Source organism: Terrapene carolina, unplaced genomic scaffold (assembly GCF_002925995.2).
Source record: "Terrapene carolina triunguis isolate 2854851 unplaced genomic scaffold, T_m_triunguis-2.0 Scaffold67, whole genome shotgun sequence".
Lineage (NCBI taxonomy): Eukaryota > Metazoa > Chordata > Testudines > Emydidae > Terrapene > Terrapene triunguis.
The window spans coordinates 30397276-30420668 of NW_020664418.1; the positions used below are offsets into that span (position 1 = coordinate 30397276).

The 23393-nt window shown below is 39.8% G+C and overlaps 1 protein-coding gene across 1 annotated transcript in view; it reads left to right on the forward strand.

Moving 5' to 3' along the window:
- Window positions 1–4517: 4517 nt before the first annotated feature.
- The window catches only part of AP4E1 (adaptor related protein complex 4 subunit epsilon 1), a 29614-nt gene continuing 10738 nt past the window's right edge, over window positions 4518–23393 (forward strand). The window contains exons 1-15 of the mRNA XM_024199833.3: window positions 4518–4687; window positions 6196–6267; window positions 8087–8210; window positions 11528–11601; window positions 12012–12133; window positions 12999–13158; window positions 13728–13894; window positions 14910–14983; window positions 18117–18239; window positions 18334–18443; window positions 18858–18997; window positions 20181–20293; window positions 20443–20561; window positions 21599–21901; window positions 22684–22798. Of these exons, the coding sequence (XP_024055601.1) occupies window positions 4532–4687; window positions 6196–6267; window positions 8087–8210; window positions 11528–11601; window positions 12012–12133; window positions 12999–13158; window positions 13728–13894; window positions 14910–14983; window positions 18117–18239; window positions 18334–18443; window positions 18858–18997; window positions 20181–20293; window positions 20443–20561; window positions 21599–21901; window positions 22684–22798 (1972 nt within the window). The 5' untranslated portion in view covers window positions 4518–4531. The remainder of the gene's footprint in view (window positions 4688–6195; window positions 6268–8086; window positions 8211–11527; window positions 11602–12011; window positions 12134–12998; window positions 13159–13727; window positions 13895–14909; window positions 14984–18116; window positions 18240–18333; window positions 18444–18857; window positions 18998–20180; window positions 20294–20442; window positions 20562–21598; window positions 21902–22683; window positions 22799–23393) is intronic.

Genomic DNA, 23393 nt, shown 5'->3' on the forward strand with positions numbered 1-23393 from the left:
AATAGAAAGCTTTTAATACATCTTCATGAAATTGCAAACTTTAAATGTTTTAATTTTCAGACTACAGACCTGACTTTCTTCTTAGTTGTTTTGTTAATATCAGAGAGGTGCAAAAACAAGCCAACCAATTTAAAGCTTTTATCTTTAAGTCAAATTTTCTGATCAGACATATAAGGAAAATTATTTTCCCCTTGCAATCATATAACTCAAAAATGGTTGACACAGTTTGTTCACTCTCTAAAACAATTAATCCTTGGGTTGAAATTAAATATGGGATATTTCAATCCAAAAAGAATTTGAGAAAATCATGTAAAACTAAAAAAAAGGTGTATGTGTCTGTATTTTAAATGGAAGTAGGCATTCAACCTTAGCAAAATGGAGAGCCTGCTATTCTGCTAACATGAGCAAGCTGACTGACTCTCACTGATTTCAGTGGGACTAGGATTTTCCCCTATTTACTATTCAGCAATGGAAAAATGCTTTCACATCTGTGTTCAAAAATACATCAACGATTATGTGAGCATAGCTTGTAGCAATTGGTGGAAAATCCCATTATACCAGGCCTAGAAATGCCTGATCTCAGAGATCAGAGAGAAATGAATAGACAGTGTATTTGCCTTTAGGGGATGAAATCTAGACTGAGGTGGTCAGTTAGCCACTGTGGTCCCCTCCTCCACGTATTTATGCCATTGCTGTTTTGATACGTGTTGTGTTCCACCCTTAGCATCATCTGTGAGAGTCTCCTTCCATATAGACGCATGGGAAGTCACATTGCTGTGTTTCTGGGCAGTTCTGAGGCATGGCCAAAGCCTGAGGTATGTGACCGACAAAGAAAGCAAGAGATGGCCTATCACCATCATACCTATTCTGTTTGATTCACTATTGAGATGTTGACTCCTGCCTCTGACCAGCCTATGAAGACAGCTTCCATCACCCACTTGTTAAATTTTCAATCAAGCACCTTCGTGTTTTCTTTCATGCTGCCCTTCATGCTTGGAAGGAGCTCCCCACAAACATCAACAAACTACCTCACTAATCCTCCTTAAGGCTCTTCTTTGCCATGATGCCTCCAACTACTTGAAAATGATTATTAAGCTGCTGATGTACTGAGACCCACAGCCTGTCATGTTGACTAATACTGTCTTTTTGTTTCCTTATACTCCCGCAGATGCCTGTATTCAGCTGTTGTTCTTGTCCCACACTTAGATTGTAAGCTCTTTGGGGTAGGGACTGTCTTTTTGTTCTGTATTTGTACAGCAACTAGCATAATGGGGTGCTGGAGCATGAACAGGGCTCCTATGGTAATATAAATAATAATCATGTTAGTGTTTGCAGTATCAAAACCACATGCTAGTTAAAGAGACAGTACTGAAACACACAAGCAGCCTTAACATTGTAAATGATGTGTCAGATCCCTGGGTCTGTCTGAAGTGTACAGAACGCATGTAGGTACAGTGTGGTGCAGTGGTGGCACCTTTCTGCTCCTGTGATCCTGGGGCCACTGGGAACAGGCCCAATTGCCCAGCATAAGGGAGAGCAGGCTGAGGGCTGCTTTCACTCATGCCAGTTGTTCTAAGGAGCAAAACCACAACCAGAGATTGGCACATGCTTTCCTCCAGCCACACCCGCTGTGCCAGCAGGAGGGAGGTGGCTAAGAGCCTTTAGGATAGCTTCATGCCACTGGATAATCCATTTTACATTGATGTGATTGTACCAGGGCAGACTATGCTATCTCTCCAACCACATTCCATCAGCTATTTGGTATAGCAGCTGCATCACACCACTAGAACAAGTTACCTAAAGAGGTTGTGGAACCTCCAAAATTGGAGGTTTTTAAGAACAGGTTAGACAAACACCTGTCAGGGACGGTCTAGATAATACTTAGTCCTGCCTCAGTGCAGGGGACTGGACTAGTTGACCTATCGAGGTCCCTTACAGTCCTACATTTCTATGACACTATACCAGGGGTTGGCAACCTTTCAGAAGTGGGGTGCCAAGTCTTCATTTATTCACTGTAATTTAAGGTTTCACGTGCCAGTAAAACATTTTAATGTTTTTAGAAGGTGTCTCTCTCTATAAGTCTATATTATATAAATAAACTATTATTGTATATAAAGTAAATAATAGTGCAGCGAGGTGAGCGGGGCTGGCAGCTGGTATCCCAGGCCGGCAGCGGGCTGAACGGGGCTGGTGGCCAGGACCCCGGCTGGCAGGGGGCCGGTGGCCGGAACCCCAGACTGGCTGCAGGCTGAGTGGGGCCGGCGGTCGGGACCCCAGCTGGCAAGGGGCCGGCGGCCGGAACCCTAGACAGTCAGCGGGGCCGGCGGACAGAACCCCAGACCGGCAGTGGACTGAACGGGGCCGGCGGCCGGTCTGGGGTTCCATCCACCGGCCCCGCTCAGCCTGCTGCCAGCCAAGGGTTCTGTTCATCCAGGCAGGCAGCGGGCTGAGCGGGTCCGGCGGCCGGGTCTCCGGCTGGCAGCAGAGTGCCACTAAAAATCGGCTCGTGTACCACCTTTGGCACACATGCCGCAGGTTGCCAACCCCTGCACTATACTATAGGAGTCAGCCCAATATTTATTGCTGAACCAAGTTTAAAAAAAAAATAAATAAATAAAATAAAAGCAGCAAAGCAAGCTAGCTTCAGCTTTTGATAATTACACTCTTCAGGTTACAAAACAGAAACTGAAATTTAACAGAAACTGATTCAGATTTAATAATTTAAAGGTTAAAAGGGGCTTCTTAAAAACAAAAAAGATCAGGTATTGGGTAGGATGTTTCACTCCTTACTTACAATGCATTTACACTGACAGAAAACCAACAATCAGAATTTAAAAACAAGATGGAGGATAAGAACAACCTTAATATACAACAAAAAGAAACTCTCCTTAAATTAATCATTATTTACAAAGTAGATGCTTATTGCATATTATGGGTAATGTGTCTGGGGAGAGTAATTTCACAGTACAAAAGAAAGCCATCACAACTGAGAAAATGATTCTTTCATTGCACATTGCCACGATCTCTCAATTTAATTATGAAATCTGAATCAGTGTGTGATTGTACCTTTTTGTGTTTTTCAGCCTTATCCACGCTGTTCCCATTGAAGACAATCACAATACTCCCATTAACTTCACTGTTGAAAGATCAAGCTCACGTCCTATGCTATACACACATTTCTTCACTTTCAAGAGTGGATGCAGCAAAATCAAATTTTTATCTCTAAATGAAAAGCTACTGAGAAAAACTTTAACAAATTAGCTCCCTGGGGTATTTTAATTTATTTCTTTGGGGTTTATTTTGTTGTTTCTGCTACTAGAAGAAAAAGAGAAAAATCTCTTATTGATATTTTCCATTGGAATAAAGGATCTGAAAATTCAGTTAATTCTGCTACTTAACTTTAAACTCATTCTTTTTAGACTTTCACAGATAAATAAAAGACCTATAAGCACGTAACTGATTCGTTACAGCTTTTAGACACCAAAATAAGCATTTTACTAACCTATCCCAACACTGCTTCCCTCTTGGGTTGGCAGGATGGGTGGCCATCGTAGCATTTGAGATTTTGTGAAATGACTTATGAAAAGAGGTTACCCAAAGCAAATCTTGCCACGTTTCAAAGCCTTGTGTGAGCAGTCCTGTCTGTGAGTGAGTCCTGCCTGATTCCAGGACCCTTCTGTAAAGACTGAATCCCCTAGAAGTGCTCTCCAGCTTAGAAAGCGGTGTTTCAGCTCCACCTTCAGGTTTACCAGGCTATGTGTGGCAGGGTGTTGGGAGTTAAGGGAGGCCATGAAGCCTCTCAAAGAATTGGGCGTTGCCACTCACCAGTGGCAACAGCAGGGAGCCGCACAGCAGATGGCCAGCTCTGCTCCCCCACACAACTGAGTTGTGTCCATATGCAGCCCATGTACTACTTGCTGTGCCGAAGTGAAGCGGATGATCAGGGCCCCGTAACACTCCCCCCTCTCTGTGCCGGAGGGACTTCCAAGTCTCCATGCCCCCCAAGCTCAGACAAGGGTCCTAGGGAGAAAACCAGAGTTGTCAAGACCAGCGCACGGTGCTAAAGGGGCGGACTCCTACTCTGGGCCGGGGCCCCGGCCCCGCATGCTTAGCGCGCTGGGGTGGATCAATACGGTATCGTCTGTCCGGGAGAACGGGATAAGCTGCCACCGGCCGCCTGCAGGGGCTTCTGGGCACCACCCCGAACCTCGGGCGGGAGCGCTCCGGGCCCGGCCCTTCAGGCCTTGCTGGGCACGGTGCTCGGGCGGGGGTCGCCGCCCGCCCCAGGCCTCCCTGACGTCTCACAGCGCCACGCCCCAGTACCCACCAGGGGGCGGGGACTCGGGCTGCGGCTCTGCGCGCCTCTTCCCGCACCAGCCGCGCCCCGGCCACCCGCGGTGTCCGCTGTCCGCGCCTGGAGCCTCAATAAAGTTGTTTAGTCAGGGGAACCGGAAGTGGGGGCGGGATCAGGCCCTGCCCTTCCGGGAGGCGGCAGGAGGCGAGTGGGGGGCCGCCGCCGGCGGGGCCGGGCATGAGCGACGTGGTGGAGCGGACGCTGAGCGCGCTGCCCGGCCTGCTGGGGCAACAGGACCCGGGGGCCGGGCCCGGAGGAGGTCCGGGTCGGGTCTCGGCCACCTCGCGGCTGGGCGGCTTGATCCGGAGCATCACCGCGCTCTCCTCCAAACATGTACGGGCTGGTGGGGGGCTCCGCGGGGGGCTGGGCCCCTGGCCAGCAGGACCTTCTCCCCTGTGAATTGTAGCCGTGGCCTCGCCCCCCCCCCCCCCCCGCTGAAAGCAAGCGGGGAGGCCGGGTCCGCGGTCCCCTTCTCACCCGTGCCCCTGGCTTCCCGCGCCGGCTGTGTCTCATGCTCTGGACAGGCTCGAAGCCATGGGGGTCCCCGGTCGCCGGGTATTAGAGTAGACGGGTTTTCGGTCAAGCAGCTCCGCCCCTGCGCTGTGGGGTGTAGAAAAGCCTGAATGTGGAAGGTCAGCAGGTGCTGGCAGCTGCCTCTGGGGTGAAACACACCTGTTCAGCCCTGCCCAGTAACATGCTTTTCTTTCTACCCACCCAGCCTATTGATATGCTCCAATTACAATAGTATCTGGGTGCCTCATAGGCTTTAATTAGGGGTGCCAGTGCTCCAGGATTGTCCTGGAGACTTCAGGAATTAAAGCTTTTGTAATTAAAGATTGTAATGTGATAAAACAACCAAAATTGGCAACCCTACCATTCATATATTTATACTTAGTATCCTTACCTCGCCCCAGGTAGAGAAGTGCTGTAAACCCCTATTTTACACATTGGGAACTGAGGCACAGAGAGGTTAAATGGTTTGTCCATAGTCACACAGGAAGGCGGTGACAGAGCAGGATCTCAAAACCAGAGTCTAGAGCCCTAACCATTGGACCATCCTCCCTTCTAGTTTAGTACAGGGAGTAAATATGAATGCAATACACAGTGATCAGTTTTCGTAGGAGTAGGTGTAAATAACATGATGGAACTTGGCCAGGACACAGAGGTAAATCCCTTATTATTCCTAAGAGTGCATGTTATACAAATGGGCAGGACCTTTGTGTTATCTGTTGTCCAAAATAATGCATCGTGTCATTCCCTGACACCATGCTGTGTATTATTTCAATACTGATTTAGAAGAAAGAGTGTTACTGGCTGAATTACCACTATCACTGTCTAGGCACTAGACTAGAGGTCTCATCTAAGTCCTAACTAGGGCCAAACTTGCTGAGCTTGCAAAATGGCTGCAGAATGCAGTTTCTGTTTTGAAGGGCATGTATTAAAACTGTCCACTTTAAAATATTTTCCAAGTCCAAGAATATAAATGAAGTACTGTCAGACCATTTAAACTCAAACTTCTGTATACTTTAATACAGGCCAGTGGAAGACTGAGCAGATGAAAATGTAGATATGGAAAGTATACCATTTTCTGTGCTTTAAAAAAAACAGTATATGGAAATCTAGTGAAACCCTTTGAAGCTGTAAATCTAGTGAAATTGGAAGTGTAATAGCTTTGTAATATTATTTATAGAAAAAACAAATGAAGACAGTAAGATTATATAAATTATTTTTGATAGAATTCTAATAGATCATGCTTTCCTTGCCATCTTTCATTTTTGTTTCTTTTTTTACCCCCCACAATTATGCAAGATCTTAAAAATGTTTAAATTGTTCTTTTATAGGAGGAAGAAAAATTAATACAACAGGAACAAACTAATTTGAAGGCAACAGTTTCTGCTCCCACTACAACGCTTGTAAGTTTTAGTCTTATTTGTAATGAAATTTACCTTTACTGTTGACTGAATTTAAGAATAGCAATGTGCAGACTTGTGCTTGGCAGGGTGAGTGAATACTTCTGAGTTTGGTATAGTTGGTATACGCTAGTGCAGGGATCGGCAGCCTTTGGCATGCGGCTTGCCAGGGTAAGCACCCTGGCGGGCTGGGCCGGTTTGTTTACCTGCCACGTCCACAGGTTTGGCTGATCGCTGCTCCCACTGGCTGTGGTTCACTGCTCCAGGCCAATGCGGGGGCGGGAAGCGGCGCGGGCCGAGGGATGTGCTGGTCGCCACTTCCCGCCACCCCCATTGGCGTGGAGCGGTGAACCACGGCCAGTGGGAGCCGCGATCGGCTGAACCTGCGGCTGCGGCAGGGTAAACAAATCGTCCCGTCCCGTCAGGGTGCTTACCCTGGCGAGCCGTGTGCCAAAGGTTGCCAACCCCTGCACTAGAGAAATCTTGCATTTGTTAGCACCGTTACTAGAGCATGCTGTACTTGTAATACATCTTATATCTACACCTAGGTTTTTGCAATGGTGCCCAAGCAGTGAGAGCACCATTGCAACTGTGCTTGCTTGGAGCAAGTAGGTGATGCAGCTGAGCATGTCCAATTACTCCGCCCAAGTGCAGTCTTAGAGTGCTCCTGCCCGTCTGTTTGTGCTGTCTCAGAACACTGGTTCTATCATCTGTCAAGTTACCACCCACTGGTTGCTTGAGATTAGTCAAGGGAATTCTCTAATGCAGACCAATGATTACAGATTTCAGTCAAGCATGAGATGCTTCTGTGTTCATAATAATTACCTTTCTAACATTGCATGCAGTTCCATTGTATATGCAATTTAGGGATTATCTATACTTGAAAGTTAATTTGGATTAAGGTAGCATGTGAATTTAAAGAGCAAAAGTGGTCCCGGAATAACTCCATGTTTGGATGCTCTTATTCTGAAATAGGTCTGTCCGCACATCATGATATTCAGGAATAATTATTCCTGAATAATTCCATGTGTATACAGACTCTTAGTATGGTACTATCTTTTTGCTACATTGTCACATCGCAAGATCATGTTTAATTTGTCACTCACAATTGGCTTTATAAAGTTGTGGTCCACACTATAACAAAAATGTTTTTTAATAGAGAGATTATTTAATGGAACCATTTCTCTTCCATTTGCGACTGCACTGACCACTTTCCTCCCATTGGTGATACAACAACAATGGGATGTGGAATCATTTGTGGTATTGTACGTATGGTGGTACAGTGCCTTGTGACTATTCATTTTAATATCCATGATGGTCATAATTTTGTTTTGAATGCAAGGATGCCACTCATAGCTGGATAACATGATCTTTATGTATGGGATTTGATGAAGTTTAGTTGTAGTTTAACTTAAATTTGTTTTGAAACATTAGTATACCTCTACCCCGATATAACGCGACCCGATATAACATGAATTTGGATATAACGCGGTAAAGCAGCGCTCTGGGGGGGGGGGCGGGGGCGGGCTGCACACTCCAGCGGATCAAAGCAAGTTCGATATAACGCGGTTTCACCTATAATGCAGTAAGATTTTTTTGGCTCCCAATGACAGTGTTATATCGGGGTAGAGGTGTATCACATCAAATATTGATAAACTTTCATTTTAGAAATGTTAAATTCTGATTTTAGAAAAAGTAGTGCTTTTTGTTTATAATATATACATAGTGTCAGTCTCAAACCCCAATACGTTAGAGGTGCAAAGAGAAACAGAGCACTTATAACAATTCTAAACTTCTTAATATTTCATTCTTGGTATTTCAGAGACTGATGAAAGAATGTATGGTGAGACTAATCTATTGTGAAATGCTGGGATATGAGTCCTCCTTCGGATACATCCATGCTATTAAGCTAGCACAACAGGGAAACCTTTTAGAAAAAAGAGTTGGTATGTGTATAAGACTGGTATATGTTAATATTGTGCTCAAAATTGCCACAAATGTCCCCTGAGATTGGGTTGGAAGTCATACTAAATACAAGAACTGGTTGAAAGTTTTCTCCCACTTTTCACAATTTTATTTTCAATATTTTTTCTTTTTGGGGAAAAAAAATTCAACTTGACATTTCAAAATTTGAAAATACAAAATTATTTGAATTTTAAGGAGCTCTGTACCTGGTTGAAAAATGGGTGCAGAGGGGAAACCATAAAAAAATAAACCTTTGTATTATTTAAATAATTTTGAATATCAGGTCTAGTAAACACTAGAGACATACAAGCATTTTCGTTTAAAGGGTATTTCAGACACATTGGCTTGAAGGTCAATTTCCAATGAGAACCTTTATATACAGTTGTCATAAATAACCTCTTAAAATAATATAACTGGAATATTAAAGAGACAATATTTAGTGGAGTAAAAGTATTTCCAAATTGAGAGTGCCAACTCGCCGACATTCAACTGTATTTATGCTTTTATAGGGTTTTATAATCTTTTCTTTTCAATATTAGTGCAGTGTCCTTTAAACATATTCTTCCATGTCTTTGGGTTAGAGGTGGTTTGTGACAAATGAGGCGAGAGGGAAGATAATGAGAGCAGTGCAGAAGTTTATGGAGAAATCTGACTGATGGTGTAAAAGAATTTTTGAAATTTTACGCCACATATTTTATTGGAGGCAAAGAAGAGTTTCATATCTCTGTTTTAGCTACAAAGTCTTATCAGTAGATTTGTTTCAAGGAGCTGACTTTCTGATTAATCTGGGGTATCTCCAAGAGGTTGCTGATTCAAGTGTCTTAGTGAAGACATTTCTTGTTGTGTTGCAGAGAAAATAGTTCAGATGTGGGCCAAATTATCTGCATCCTCAATAGCAAGGCAATATATTGGGTAAAATAACTGTTAGGTTTTCTGTGTTTGAATTTCAGCTGGTATAATTCACTCAAGCGCTGGAGTTGGATAAACCTTGTATCAGAAACTGTAATTTTAGATCCATGTCCTTCCTCGCTATTGAAGACCAATGAAAAGGTGCTCAGTGTGATGCTCGTAGGAATTAACTACACCTTCTTGTGGAAGGCAGGGTGCAATCTCTTTTGAAGACTGCTTGTATATGGCCTTTGATCAAGAGATTATTTCTTGACATTGACAATCTGGCTAACTGTCAACCAGTTTCATATCTTCCCTTGTAGGTAATATTATTGAGAAGGTTGTGTTTGACCAGTCTTTTCAGTATCTAGATGCCTCAAATCTCCTGGACAGAAAAACAGCACTCATTGCTTTGGCTTTAGGATCTACTAGTAATGGAGAATGAGTAGGTGTCTATGCTGATATTATAAAGTTGTTCAGTTGTCTTTGGTACTGCTGACTCTACAGTTGTATGCAATGGTGGACAGGGCTCTTGAGTGTCTCCATTCTTTCCTGGGTGAGTGATCCCAGGAGTTTGCATTAGGGAATTGTTCATCTGCCTCAAGGGTTCTCTTGTGGAGTCATCCTCCATCTTGTCACTCCTCTTGTCCGGGGTGTGTGTGTGTGTGTATACACACATACCGAACAAGAGGAGAGGCAGATGAACAATTCCCTAATGCAACCCCCTGGGATATATATCTGGGGCTTCTAGGAGTGTTAGTGAGGTGGCATGGGTTCTCATGTCTTTGGTATGTTCATCTCCTCTCAGTTGATCTTGCCATTGTGTTTGAGTGTTAGGTGGCAATCTAGGCACAAATGAGAACAAGTTAGTTAAGGCTAAATCCAGATATGACACAGATGATGTTGGTAGGTTGGGAAAAACCTCCGAAGTGGCTGGCAGGGATTATATCGGCTTCCTTAACTGCAGGGTTGTGCCCATCACACCTTAACCTCCTATTTCGTTCAAGTTTGCCACTTGAGAGTTCAGTTGGAAAACAACTGCTGTTAGACAATAAGGTAGCACCTGTTATCGTGAAGGCTTCTTTTTAAAAATCCAGGTCTGGCCAGAAGGCTGTGGTTTCTTCTTTGCAATACGGAATTTGCTATTGTAGTCCATGTCTTTATCACTTACTGATACTAGACTACTGCCATGTACTCATTGTAGGTTACACCTGAAATTAATTCAGATACTGAAGGTAGTCCAGAATGCAGTGATCTGATTGTTTAGAGGTTTATCATACCAGGAAACATTTCACAGGTGGTTCAAGACCTATCTATTGGTTCCTTTCTGGAATCTAAATAGTAAAACCTTAAATGGCCTGAGCCCTGCCAGTCTGAGACCCACAAACTATCCCCATGTAATAGTTCCACCTTTTGTGATCAGAAGAGGTGCTTATTCCATCAGGGTCCTTGATTCTGGAATTTAGTTCCCGCCTTAGTTCCAAATAGTTGAAGTCTGTGACCTTGAGGCCATCCCCAAACCCTGTCTGATTTCCTGGATATCTGAGGAGGGTGAGGGCATGAATGGGGTTTGAGCTGTGATAGAGGATTTGTTTGCTCTCCTATAATTATATGGGTTGATTTGTGTTATGGGATTTATGGGATTTAACTGACTTTGTGTGTGTGTGTGTGTGTGTGTGTGTGTGTGTTATTTTAATTACGTAGAGCTCCTTTAAATAAGTCTGTTTTATAATTACCAGTTAAAATAAATAAAAGAATAACTTACCTGAGTAACACTAGAAAACATATAGTGTTGAATTATGTAATTTTAGTAAATAAACTGGGACACAATAATTTATTTAAAACTAAAATTTGCTATATTGGTGTCTCCTTACTTAAAAATAAAGTGCAGGCTGCTTATGGGTAATTGTCTGGTCTAGGGAGAATATAATTTTGTTAGTATGGAAAAAAGCATTAATTTCCTAATGAATTGTCTCTTATATGATGTTATCCTCAGTGCTTTAGATCTGACAGCTTTAGAGTCCTCTTAATTTTGGACACAGCTTGTGGGTTTCAAGTCCATCCTTACTAAACACTACGACAAGCTAAATATCTCCAAGCAACCAAATTATAAAAAACATTTTATGAAACATTTAATGGAGTGCATCTACACAGCAAACCCCCCACGGCAGTGAATCTCAGAGTCAGTTACTCGGGCTCCGAAACTCACTGCCACAGAGTTCTTTTCTTTTTTTCTTTTCTTTTCCTGTCTAGACTTACCCACCGAGATCATATAATCTGCCAGTATTTTCACCTATGATTTGAGTCATCAACTCTTGTGTTCTGGATGTCTTAAGTTCTCCTGTTAACATTTGGAAATAGTTTAGTACTGGAAAAGGTGATGGAGGTTTTTTGTTTTTTTCTTTTGTAGGTTACTTGGCTGTTTCTTTATTCCTCCATGAAAATCACGAACTGTTGCTTCTGCTTGTGAACACAGTTGTGAAGGTACAGCTTTATGGACGGTTTGGAGAAAAACATTACACTAACTTTTTAGACCAGTGCTTTTCCAAGTATAATGCCAGTTTAATTCTAAACTATGTATTCATTAATAAAATCTACTTGTTTGTCAGTTAACACTGAAATAAGAAAAATGACTATCACTTGAGCTTCTTATGGGAATCTAATGTATCCTTTTCCTGTGGTAATAGTTTCAAGTTGTGTAGCAGTATTAAACAAATACAATGAAAATTTCACAGAAAAATTGAACAATCCCTTAATTAGCAGAGCATTAGAGAGCAGTGTTTCACAGTATAGCATAAAAAGTGGAGGCTTTCCCACATTTGGCCTTAGAAATGAAAAGTTTCTCATAGTTTAAATTAGAAATGACCATTTTGTTGTCTTAATGACTGTGACAGGACTTGCAGAGCACTAACCTGGTTGAAGTGTGTATGGCACTTACTGTTGTCAGCCAGATCTTTCCACGGGAAATGATTCCAGCTGTACTTCCCCTCATAGAAGACAAACTTCAGCATTCTAAGTACGTATTCACTTATAGGAAGGATTTCTGGCTTTGTTAAAAATTTGGAATGTCCTAAAATTTTGATGTTTTATATCAGTACATAAATATTTCTCTTAAATACTGTTTTTGCTCTGAATCCTTCCTTAGTCATTATTCACAACTTTGTGTTCCTTTTCAAATTTTCCTTTTGTGTCCCCCTCCCCTCTTTAGTTTATGCATTCTTGATTGCACAATGGATGTCTTTTGTTTTGCTTAAGCATTGTTGATGGATAAATGTCATGTAACTTTATGCATGTGGAGATACTGTTGCACTATGTGGGTTAAGAAGTGTTTGTAGTGTAAATGGAGTAACAAATTGTACCCTTGGAATTCATTACATCACAGAAAGATCTATGCCTGATTTTTGGAGAAGCTGAGCATGCGCAAACCCCACTGAAGACTGGTGAGGTGTAGATGCTCAGCCCTTTGATTATCAGGCCTCGTAGTTAATAACATTACATACATGAAAATAGAGAGCTATCTCGGTGTACATACTAAACTAAAAGGTAGAAGAAGCATAATCTAACTCCAGGAACCACTAAACTCTATGCTTGCTGTGCCACTGACGACTCATATAGCCTTTGCCACATTACTTATCCTCGCTCTTTTTCTCGGTGTCCTCATTCGTAAAACTTGGATGATAATATTATTTCAGAGGCATCATGATTTGATGCCTAGTTAATATTTTTAACTAACTAGCTATAAAAGTGGGAAATGTTACAAAGTCAGTAGTTTTCATAAAAATAAAGTCTGTTTCATAATATAGAGAAACAATTTAGGGTAAGTAAAACTTCTATTTAGGGTCAAGTTGCTTGATCTTTTAAAGAAAAATGTTTCTCTTTAGGGAAATTATCAGAAGAAAAGCAGTTCAGGCCTTGTATAAATTCTATCTCATTGCTCCCAACCAAGTCCAGCACATCCATGACAAGTTCCGGAAAGCCCTGTGTGACAGGGATGTTGGAGTCATGGCTGCTTCTTTACATATTTACCTTCCAATGATTAAGGTAGGCTGAGAATTAGAAGTCTAATTGAACATGTAGGCTGGTTTTTAAAATGTACAAACAACTGTAAAATTGTTCTGTAGGAAAATCTCTCTGGAAGGATGGTCTATCAACTTGTTTTCAGTTAGTTATGAAGGTGAATCGTGGTAATCTGTACTATATTCATTAGCATTCCAACCCTTGACAAAAGCCCCAGCTGACCTGTTCGAAGCCTGACCCTGGTGATACGCACCTTTGGCATAATGGCCTTGTTTTTAAGTCCAAAGTTTAGGTTTTTTTCAGTGTGTTATAGATTATGCTGAGGATTGCCTGCGAATTCAGTGTACCATTGCAAGGGAAATGCTTTCAGTCATATTCACAGTCTTGCTGAAAATACAGGGAAAACACTTTAAGCTTAATAAAGCAAAAAGGAGTTGATGTTGGGGTTTGAGAGGAAGAAGTGATGGGTTAGGAAATGGAACAATTAATTGAATAATAGCTAATAAGATTATATTCCTGTCATGGCCTTATGGTGTATTTCTGAGGCACTGTACTTAAAATATTTGAATTGTATTTCTCTTTTCCTTGTCTAGAAAAATGCATGTGGATACAAGGACTTGACAGAGAGCTTTGTATCCATTCTAAAGCAGATAGTGGGAGGAAAGCTTCCTATAGACTTCAATTACCACAGCGTGCCAGCACCATGGCTACAAATTCAGCTCTTAAGAATACTGGGGCTGTTAGGAAAAGATGATCCAAGGTAACGAGTTTCTTCTATGTAATAAATTATTTGAAAATAGAAAGAATACACAGTGAGTCATTATTTTGTGGTAACATAACTTTTACTGTGCTTTCATGACACAAAGGAAAATAAAAGATTAATACATTCCATTTGCTCTTTATGAACAAATACTGTGAAAAGTTATTTATTGAAAAGTTATACTTACCTTGTTTCTCAGCTTCTATGTGTGTCAGGCAGCTGATTATGGGATATGTGATGAGAGACACTTGTGGACTTGAGATCAGAATTTCCATTAATTTGGTTGGTAATATGATCACAGTGAAAATCCAAGACAAGACAGTGTAAAAAGAGTGCTGTCCTTTGTAAGGGTTTAGTTCAGGGGTTGGCAACCTTTCAGAAGTGTGCCGAGTCTTCATTTATTCACTCTGATTTAAGGTTTCGCGTGCCAGTAATACATTTTAAAGTTTTTAGAAGGTCTCTTTCTATAAGTCTATAATATATAACTAAACTATTGTTGTATGTAAAGTAAATAAGGTTTTTAAAATGTTTAAGAAGCTACATTTAAAATTAAATTAAAATGCAGAGCCCCCCGGACCGGTGGCCAGGACCCGGGCAGTGTGAGTGCCACTGAAAATCAGCTCGTGTGCTGCCTTCGGCACACGTGCCATAGGTTGCCTACCCCTGGTTTAGTTGTTTGTGTTCTCTATTCCTCTTAGTAAATAAGACAGACTTTTGGTTGATCAGCAAGGAATGTATTTTTAGTCTCTCTTGATGCAATAGATGGTTTATTTGAAAGTAGCAAACATCTTGTGAGATGCCATTTAGAGCCAGATTGTAACCCTTACTCGCTCTAATGAGAATTCATTAATATGAATAGTCTCATTGAAATCATGTGGAGCAGCTTGTAGGATTAGGATGTTGTTTTTTCACTCAACAGGTATGTACAGGTGGGTTTTTTTTTTTTTTTTTTGTGATTAATTTACTGGGCTTCAAATAAAGTGAGAACTGTTCTACAATTTTTATTTTGTAACAGGACAAGTGAATTAATGTATGATGTTCTGGATGAGTCTTTAAGAAGAGCAGAAATAAATCATAATATTACATATGGTGGGTGAGACTATTTTGTATAAGTACAAATATTTGCAAAGAATGAAAATGTAAGTGTTTAGTTATTGTTCTGTTGACATGAGTAACTATTCTTTTGTTTAATAATCTGGCGAGGTCATGAATTTGGGTATTGTGACTGGTGAATTATAAAGCAAGGAAATATAAGGTTAGTAATGTTAACACATGAACAGAAATGATATATTCCTGTATAATGTAGTTTTGAAATGTTTTTCAAGTGAAAAATATTTATTTAAGGGGAAACAACTAAATATTTGTAGATCCAAATTTGCGTGCATTCAAACTGCTGCATACTATGTGAAAGTCCTCCAAATCATGTTGGGCTTACTCTTTTCCTCAATATACAACATCATGTACTTGTAAAATTGTCAGTTGCACAGGTGTATTCATTATAGTAGCTAATATAAAAAAAAATGGTGATATTGCCTTGTGTGTCAGAAGGAAGGACTGGACTTCAACAAACAAAAAAAACCTTCCACATGATTAGTTGTTGAGAAACTTAACAAGTGTGTGTGTGACATCCTTTCCTTTCGCAAACACATTTGTGATCTCTTTAGTTGCTCTCTAGAACCTGTTGTTGTTAAAATTATTTCGAGAGCTCATTGACACTGATGCATGTGAAAGTGTGTTTTGACATAAGGCACTACAGTAAATCTTATAATTGTTGCAAACAGCCATGTTGGTTTACTGTTAAAAAATATTTGACAATAGAGCAGAATCAACAAGAAATAATACTTTCAGACTCCTAAGGGCATATTGCAAACTATGGAGAGTTTGAAAGACGTGTGGGTTGGTTTGCTTGTTCTTGCTATCTTTTTCAAGCACAAATATCTAAGGTTCTAGAACACTAAATTAACAACTGTTCTTTTACTCTTTAAAAAAAAAGTTGTATTTCATGGTTTTAAAACGAACCCATAAATGTTGCCAGCGATTGATAGAAAATTAAGACTTGGTTTTGAAAGTGTCTGAATAACAGTGGAACATATGCCCCAAAGTTCTAGGAGTCTGTTTCCTTGACTAGGTGTATTTTCTAAGCATTAATGAAAGTGAGATGCACATTAAATGCAGACTACTCCCCCACTACTTTTTAATTTTTTTTTTTTTTTTTTATTTTTTTTTTTTTGGCAAATGACACACTGATTACAACCATCCGTTCACTGTGTTTCACTTTGCTTGTATGTCAGAGGTGTGCTTTTATGCAGGAACAGCAACATAAACATTGAGGGGTTTGTTTTCTTAGTGTATGATGGATTTACACATGCAACTCTCAAGAGAGTTAATGTGCATAAATTCTCTGCACAGTGAGAGGAAATTGGATTCCCAAGACTGAATGTTAAATACTTTAGGGATCAGAGTAGACAACCATATGTGAAAAGCCTTGTTTTGGCACTTATCAAGTAAAATGTACACAGAGAACAGAATTTACGTGTGCATTTCTTTGCTCACTATATGTTAATTATTGATAAAGTGCTAAAGAATCTATGATGCAAGCCAATGTGAAAATGTTAAAATCCGATTACTTTGTTGCAAAATAGCCAATCCTGTAATATTAAAAGCCATACCTTGAAGACATTCCTAGCTTGTTGCATGTAGCTACACAGTTAGTGCACATACCTTTCTAATATTTAGTTTAATTGCTAACAATTGATAGATTCTGGTCTGTTCATCCCATGGCTAACCTATATGAGATGTGGAAAAAGCATGTGAATTGCTGTCATGGTCCTAAATACCAGTTGGCAATCTAACTTGGATATTGAATTTTGCTATTGACTCACCTAAATTGGTGGCCTAAAAGATTAATTTGTATCTCCTTTCCTTCACTTCACTTGTTTTCCCATTTAGCTTTTCCCAGCAGAAATATTTTTTTTTCCTCAGAGGAATTATGCCCTGAGCTGTTGTCCCTTTTGTCTATGTCATAAGGTTTGTTGATCTTGGTTGTTCGTAATGACTTCCTAACTGCTGCTGTGATAGTCCAATGATAATTTTGAGTCTCTGTGAAAACCTTTAACGTTTACTTTTTGCTTCTTTTTGGACCTCCACACTATGTAGTCTCCTCAGTGGCTATATTTTACAACAAATTTCAGGGCTGGGAAGCTGTCTACAAAACTGAAAAAGTTAAATAAATATTTTTTGAAAGAGAAAATAACCAAGAATCCAGTTCTGCTCCCATTGAAATCAGTGAGAGAGTTGTGTCATTAATTTAAGTGAGAATAGAATTAGGCCCCAAGTCCATATGAATGTGCCTTACCTGAAAGTCCATCAGAATACTGGATGGTGGAAACTTCTGTTCAACAAAATCAATTAAGACTTTTCTGTACACTAAACATAAATGGCAAATCAGTTTTAGATACATTTAAACTTAATAATCCTTTGCTGGGCCCCCAAAGTCTTGTCTGTTGTTGACAGTGAAGTATATTCTTGGGGGGGGGGGGGGTGTTTTTTGTTTGTTTGTTTTGTTTTGGGTTTTTTTTAAGTCAAACTACTGAGCTTCTGCCCACCCTTTCTGTATTTCATCTATCCACCCTACTACATAAACTGTAGTAGGCTCCCTACCATATACCAGATATTACTAACAATAACTGCTTGCTAAATTTTTCTACTTTAAGAAACAAACATTATCATCTTCCTCTGATGTCATCTTCCTGGTATGTGGATGATAAAGCAGAGAAAATACTTCCAGTCACTTGTGCGAAGTAATTGAAATCCCACTCTGCAATGGTGGCTATGTACCCAACCTAGCCATTGTCCAGCTACATTATTTGGCCTCTTCTAAACAGGACAATCTTGAAATCTCATCTAGTTGGGTGAATCACATTCATGGGAGATGCAATAGGGCTATTGCTTGCCTGAAAGAAGGAAATTTTTTCACATCCAAACAGTAACACTTGTTTAAAATATTTAATGAGATAATTATTAATATCCCAGAAATCTACATGCAGCATGCATATTATATTTCTTAAAAATATTAAGCCACAACCCCTTTCTAGAGAAACAGTCGTCATTTGACATGAAGATTTTTTTACTTGTATGTGCTAGCTTTTTTATGAAAATGCATTGTTATAGAAATGTCTATTCTTAAATTACTGCTGTTTACCATTTGTTGTTTTTCCCCCAGCTATCTTATTTGAATGTGTACAAACAATTTATACCATTTGCCCCAAATCTGACCTGCTTGAGAAGGCTGCCAAATGCATTGGAAAATTTGTTCTATCTCCTAAAATTAATTTGAAGTATTTAGGTAAGAATACCTGATCATCTCAGCAAGAAGATTTTAATCGGATCGTGTGTATGTGATCTTTTGTCATATCTTTATGCAATAATTTATTTTCTAGGACTCAAAGCTCTGACCTATGTTATCCAGCAGGATCCTAATCTGGCACTTCAGCACCAAATGACAATAATTGAGTGTCTTGACCATCCTGATCCTATCATCAAAAGGGAAGTAAGTTGATTTTTGAATGCCCATAAAGAGAGCTTAATGTTTAAAGTTCATGCTATATTAATGTCATTTTAGAGTAAATGCCATTAATAGTACAATAGTGGCATCATCAAACAAAGGCATATTTATATTGTTTGGCTGTGGTAACTGTGTGAAAGGAATTAAATAGAAAACTTGGTCCTCTTCATACTCTGTTTTCTCCTTTCCTTTTCTACAAATCTTTTATTTCATTCTAAAAACTGTCTAAAAACATTTCTTAAGAAGATAAATGCCAGTATGATGTGAGAATAAAACAATATATTGTGTTTAAGATTTTTGTCCAATTTGGCACTATGTACTAAGTTCCTGTCTGTGTGTCGCTCCTGTGTTGTGTGATTAGAGTTACTTAAATGTTGTTTCTTTTGTTTTCCCCTTCAGACATTGGAGCTTCTCTATAGAATTACCAATGGGCAGAATGTAACTGTCATTGTTCAAAAGATGCTGGACTACTTAAGACAAAGCAAGGAAGAATATACCATCATCAACTTAACTGGCAAAATAGCAGAATTAGTTGAGAAATATCCTTTTCTTTTATTGAAGATTTAGAGCCAGAGCTTCTGTTACAGCTTCATCTGACATCACTATTCACATCCTCCAAAGATCATTTTGTGGCCTTCCAGGAAAAAGAGGGAAGCCAGGATACTATAATTCTTTATTTCAAATGTAAAAAAAAAAACAGAAGAAATAATGATCTCAACATATTTTTTTTATTTCATCACAAAGTAAAGGGCACTGAAGCGTTTGGGCTTTGCTTTGGAGTTCACCTTTTAAGTTAATAGTAATAACCTTCTCCTAAAAGAAAACTTTAAAAAGCATGCACTGTAGTGTGAAGGAGATAGGGCTGGCTCCAGGCACCAGCATTCCAAGCAGGTGCTTGGCGCGGCAATCTGCAAGGGGCGGCATTCCGTGTGTTTTTGCCGCCCCAAGCAGCGCGCCGAATTGCCGCCGCGGAGGGCGGGGGCAGTCCATGTGCCGTTAGGGTGGCACGCGCGTTTCCGCAGCGGCGGCAATTCAGCGGCAGCTTTTGTCTTCAGTGGCCCGCGGCAGCAATTCAGCGGCTTCTGTCTTCCAGCTGAAGGCAGAAGCTGCCGCCGAGTTGCCGCTGCCGTGGAAATGTGCGTGCCGCCCTAACAGCACACAGACTGCCCCCGCCGTCCGCGGTGGCAATTCAGCGCGCTGCTTGGGGCGGCAAAAACAGTAGAGCCGGCCCTGGAAGGCGAGAAGGAGTTTAGTGCCTTATTGAATCAGACTTCAGCACTTCCTAACCGTGAGTATGGTTTTCCTAGTAGAGTGCAGCTCTTCCAATGAAATAGATAGTTGTGGAGCATGATGGGGATTTTTTTTTTTTTTTTTTAAACAAAGCCATAATAGTCCAAAAAGCATCCTCATTAAATGAGAACACTGCAGGACAGCAATGGGGCAGGCTTTGGGATTGCGAAACACTCAGAAGAAAAAAGATTCACAATTCCATATGGTAACACTTTTGGACCCAGAGGCTCTGGGAAAACTGCCCTGTTTGTCCTTTTTCTCCTTCCTTAGCTTGGAAAACATTTCAATAGTAAACACTTGTCTGTTCAGATATTCCATATGTGTATGTATCCTCAAAACTTTTTAGATTTTTTTTTTTTTTAGATTGTAAGTAACAATAGATAAGATGTACACTAGTATATCATGTTTATTTTCCCTTAACGTTCTGGATACATATGCCCCTGACAATGAGTGGTTCATCCAGACTATGAATGCAGTATTTTCAGTAGGAGGAGATGTAATGCACCCTGACATCCCAAACAACTTCTTGAGGCTGCTGGCTGAAGGTGGGTAACTTACTGAATTCTGTAAAGAGAAGCCATGCTTTGTTAGCTAATGTCTTGGTTTTATTTTTCTAAATCTGTCTTGAATTCTGTGACACATGCAGCATAAGTTTTTAAGCAAAGATTTAATAATGTGTCATTTTTCTTTTTAGGATTTGATGATGAAAAGGAAGATGAGGAGCTACGGCTTTATGCTGTCCAGTCTTATCTTTCTTTGCTGGAGGAGGAAGATACTTTTTATCCACAGAAATTTCTTCAAGTTATGAGTTGGGTAAGGTTGCTGCAGTATGAAAATATGCTAGATGTGAAAACTGCCTGTCATAAGTGATTGCTTTTTGAACTTTATATTCTTTTTTTTTTTTTTTTTTTTAAAAGAACGTATTACACTGAAATTTATTCTACCAACCACCTGTTTCAGTGGCTGTGAGATTTTCTGTCTTTTCCATAGTAAGGCTGTATGTGTTCGTGAAATGCATTCGTAACCTTATGATGATCTGCCAAGATGCTGAACTTGTATTCTGTGACACCTGTGAAAGCAAGCAGATTCCACTTGAACTGGAAACTGAGCAGATGGTTAATTGTACTTGTATAGCTATTGGGTTAGCACTGTGCTAGGCAGCTACTTGATTTAATGAACCAAAGATTGGCATCCCACTGATGTATTTCACTTGCATTTTCACAAACACAGTAAAATGTAATCTCAAGCATTTTCCATTTAAAACTGAACTATAGCTTGGAAAACCCTATCTGCACTAGAAAATCTGCACCTTGATGACTATAATTGTCACAAATGGGTCCCCTTGAACCAGTGCTGAAAACAATTTAATTGCTAGGGTAGACATGACAGACATTGTTACAGAAAACAGTTTTGATTTGCCAACAGAAACCTTAAGTTGAGATTGATTTTTTTTAATAAACGAAAGTAGTTTGATCTGCTCTGCACTAATAATTAAACTATTTTCAGGGTTAGAGGGGATTGGTTGCTGACCACTGTTCTGAGTGGTGGTCAGTTTTGTAGAGTAGATAGAACTACAGTGAAATGATCTTAAACTGAGGACCAGCCAGCAATACTCGAAAACCAGCAGACCCTATGTCTCTTTCCACAGTATATTGCTTGTTTTTGTTTGGATATATAATGTAAAAAATTCTTTCTAAAGTCCAGAATTTAAAGGATTTCCTTATCTTATAATGGTTTGTTTAATGTGAGGTGGACTTTGTTAGAGTATTACCATTACATATTAATTTCCAAGATGAAAGCACTGATGCCTGTGTAACTGAATGTCTATTATATCTGTGTCTTGCTCATAGGTTTTGGGGGAGTATTCCTACCTTATAAATGATGGTGATCCAGAAGTCATTATAACAAGACTGCACAGGTTGCTGAAGCAGACTTTTGTTACTTCTGAAACTAAAGCCTGGATTATGACTGCAATCACTAAAATGTCATCCCGTATGTCCTGTTCTAAAACAGTTGATAAACTAATCCAGGAATTCAGCACTTCTCTAGACACATGCATGAGGCAATATGCCTTTGAATTAAAACATCTGTGTGAAAACAAGGAGCTGATGAAAAACTTGTTTCCGCTTGATGCCAGTTGTGATGAGATAATGGTAAGATAACTGTAATGTATGTATTCCGTGCTTAAAAATTCATGTATTTCTATAAAATATGTATTTTTAAATGATTATATTTAGATATGTCTGAGAGGAAAGATGCAAATCTATCAAATCACTTAGAATGAGTTGCAATAAGCACTCTTAATGGGATTCTTGATAAATCTTGATGTGCTGGTGATATTAAGAAGCACTGAGCAATGAAGTTGTCATTTGCTATGCCATGTTCATATTGGTTGTTTTATAAAATGGATTTTTTTAGGAAGGCAAATTCAGCCTCTTGTGTATATCCAGTGTTATGCAGCATTAGTTTGTCTTTGTGGTTCTACTTTTTGTTAGAACAGCCTACTAGTAGTTGAATTGAGGTATAGTATTCGGGAAGGGAAATGTTTACCTCTCTGACTAATTTTACTGTCAAATTAGTATATTTACATGGTGTTCAGTTAGATTGTGTTGGGATGCAAGTTCTTTTGTTCAAGATTTCTTGTCCAAACATACCAGTGAGATTGGAAAATTGTAGAGAGGCTAATTAGGCTTAAGACCTACCATCCAAATTGATCTGTTTTAACATGTTAACTCAATACCCTCTATATCTAAAATACTCCCTTGGACGATAGTGAAAGTATGGAATACATTATCTTCTTAGTGATACAAGTGTGAGAGCTGTGAGATGTCAGTATGCTGAATTGTTATAAAATGGAATGTTCCTTTGTTAAGAAACATTAGTTTCATTTAGTGGAAAGATTCTGATTATTACCGTCTTTCTGAATTCAACGTAGGTAGATGCTTCCTTATCTTTCTTAGATGGGTTTGTGGCTGAAGGACTTAGCTGTGGTGCAGCACCATATAAACCTCATCACCAGAGACAGGAGGAGAAGCTTTCTCAGGAAAAAGGTGACTGTTGCTTCATATTTATTAAATGTATGATAAATTAGCCAAACAAAACAAATTAAAATTTTAGAATAACGTTGGTGTAAGAACACCATTGATTTAATTGCATTAATTGAACTTTGCTTCAGAGAGCATCTTCCCCAGAATGTTACCTCTCCATTTAAAAATGTCTTCCACAACTGTAGGAGTGATTCATTGCTTCATAGGTTTTAAGGCCAGCTAGAACCGGTAAAATCATATTGCCTAGCTTCCTGAAATACGTGGGTTATAGATGCAGTGCTTACAAACAAGGCCTGGTCCAAAGTCCATTGAAGTTGATTAAAATTCTCCAATTTACTTTACTGAACTTTGGATCAAACCCATAGTGTGCACCAGGACCCTATCTTTCATATTCAGCTTTTGATTATGCAGATGATCTCAGGCTCCTCTGTGATGATCTTCAGACCCTTTGCTACTTTGTGCCACTTTCTTAGCTCACCCTTGGCCACTGGGATTCATCCAAAAAATTCTTGTTTATTGAAGATTGAACTAAGCTCCCTTTGGGACTTGGCTAATGCCATACCTGATTAGGATGTGTAACTTCCATCTACAAATAGCT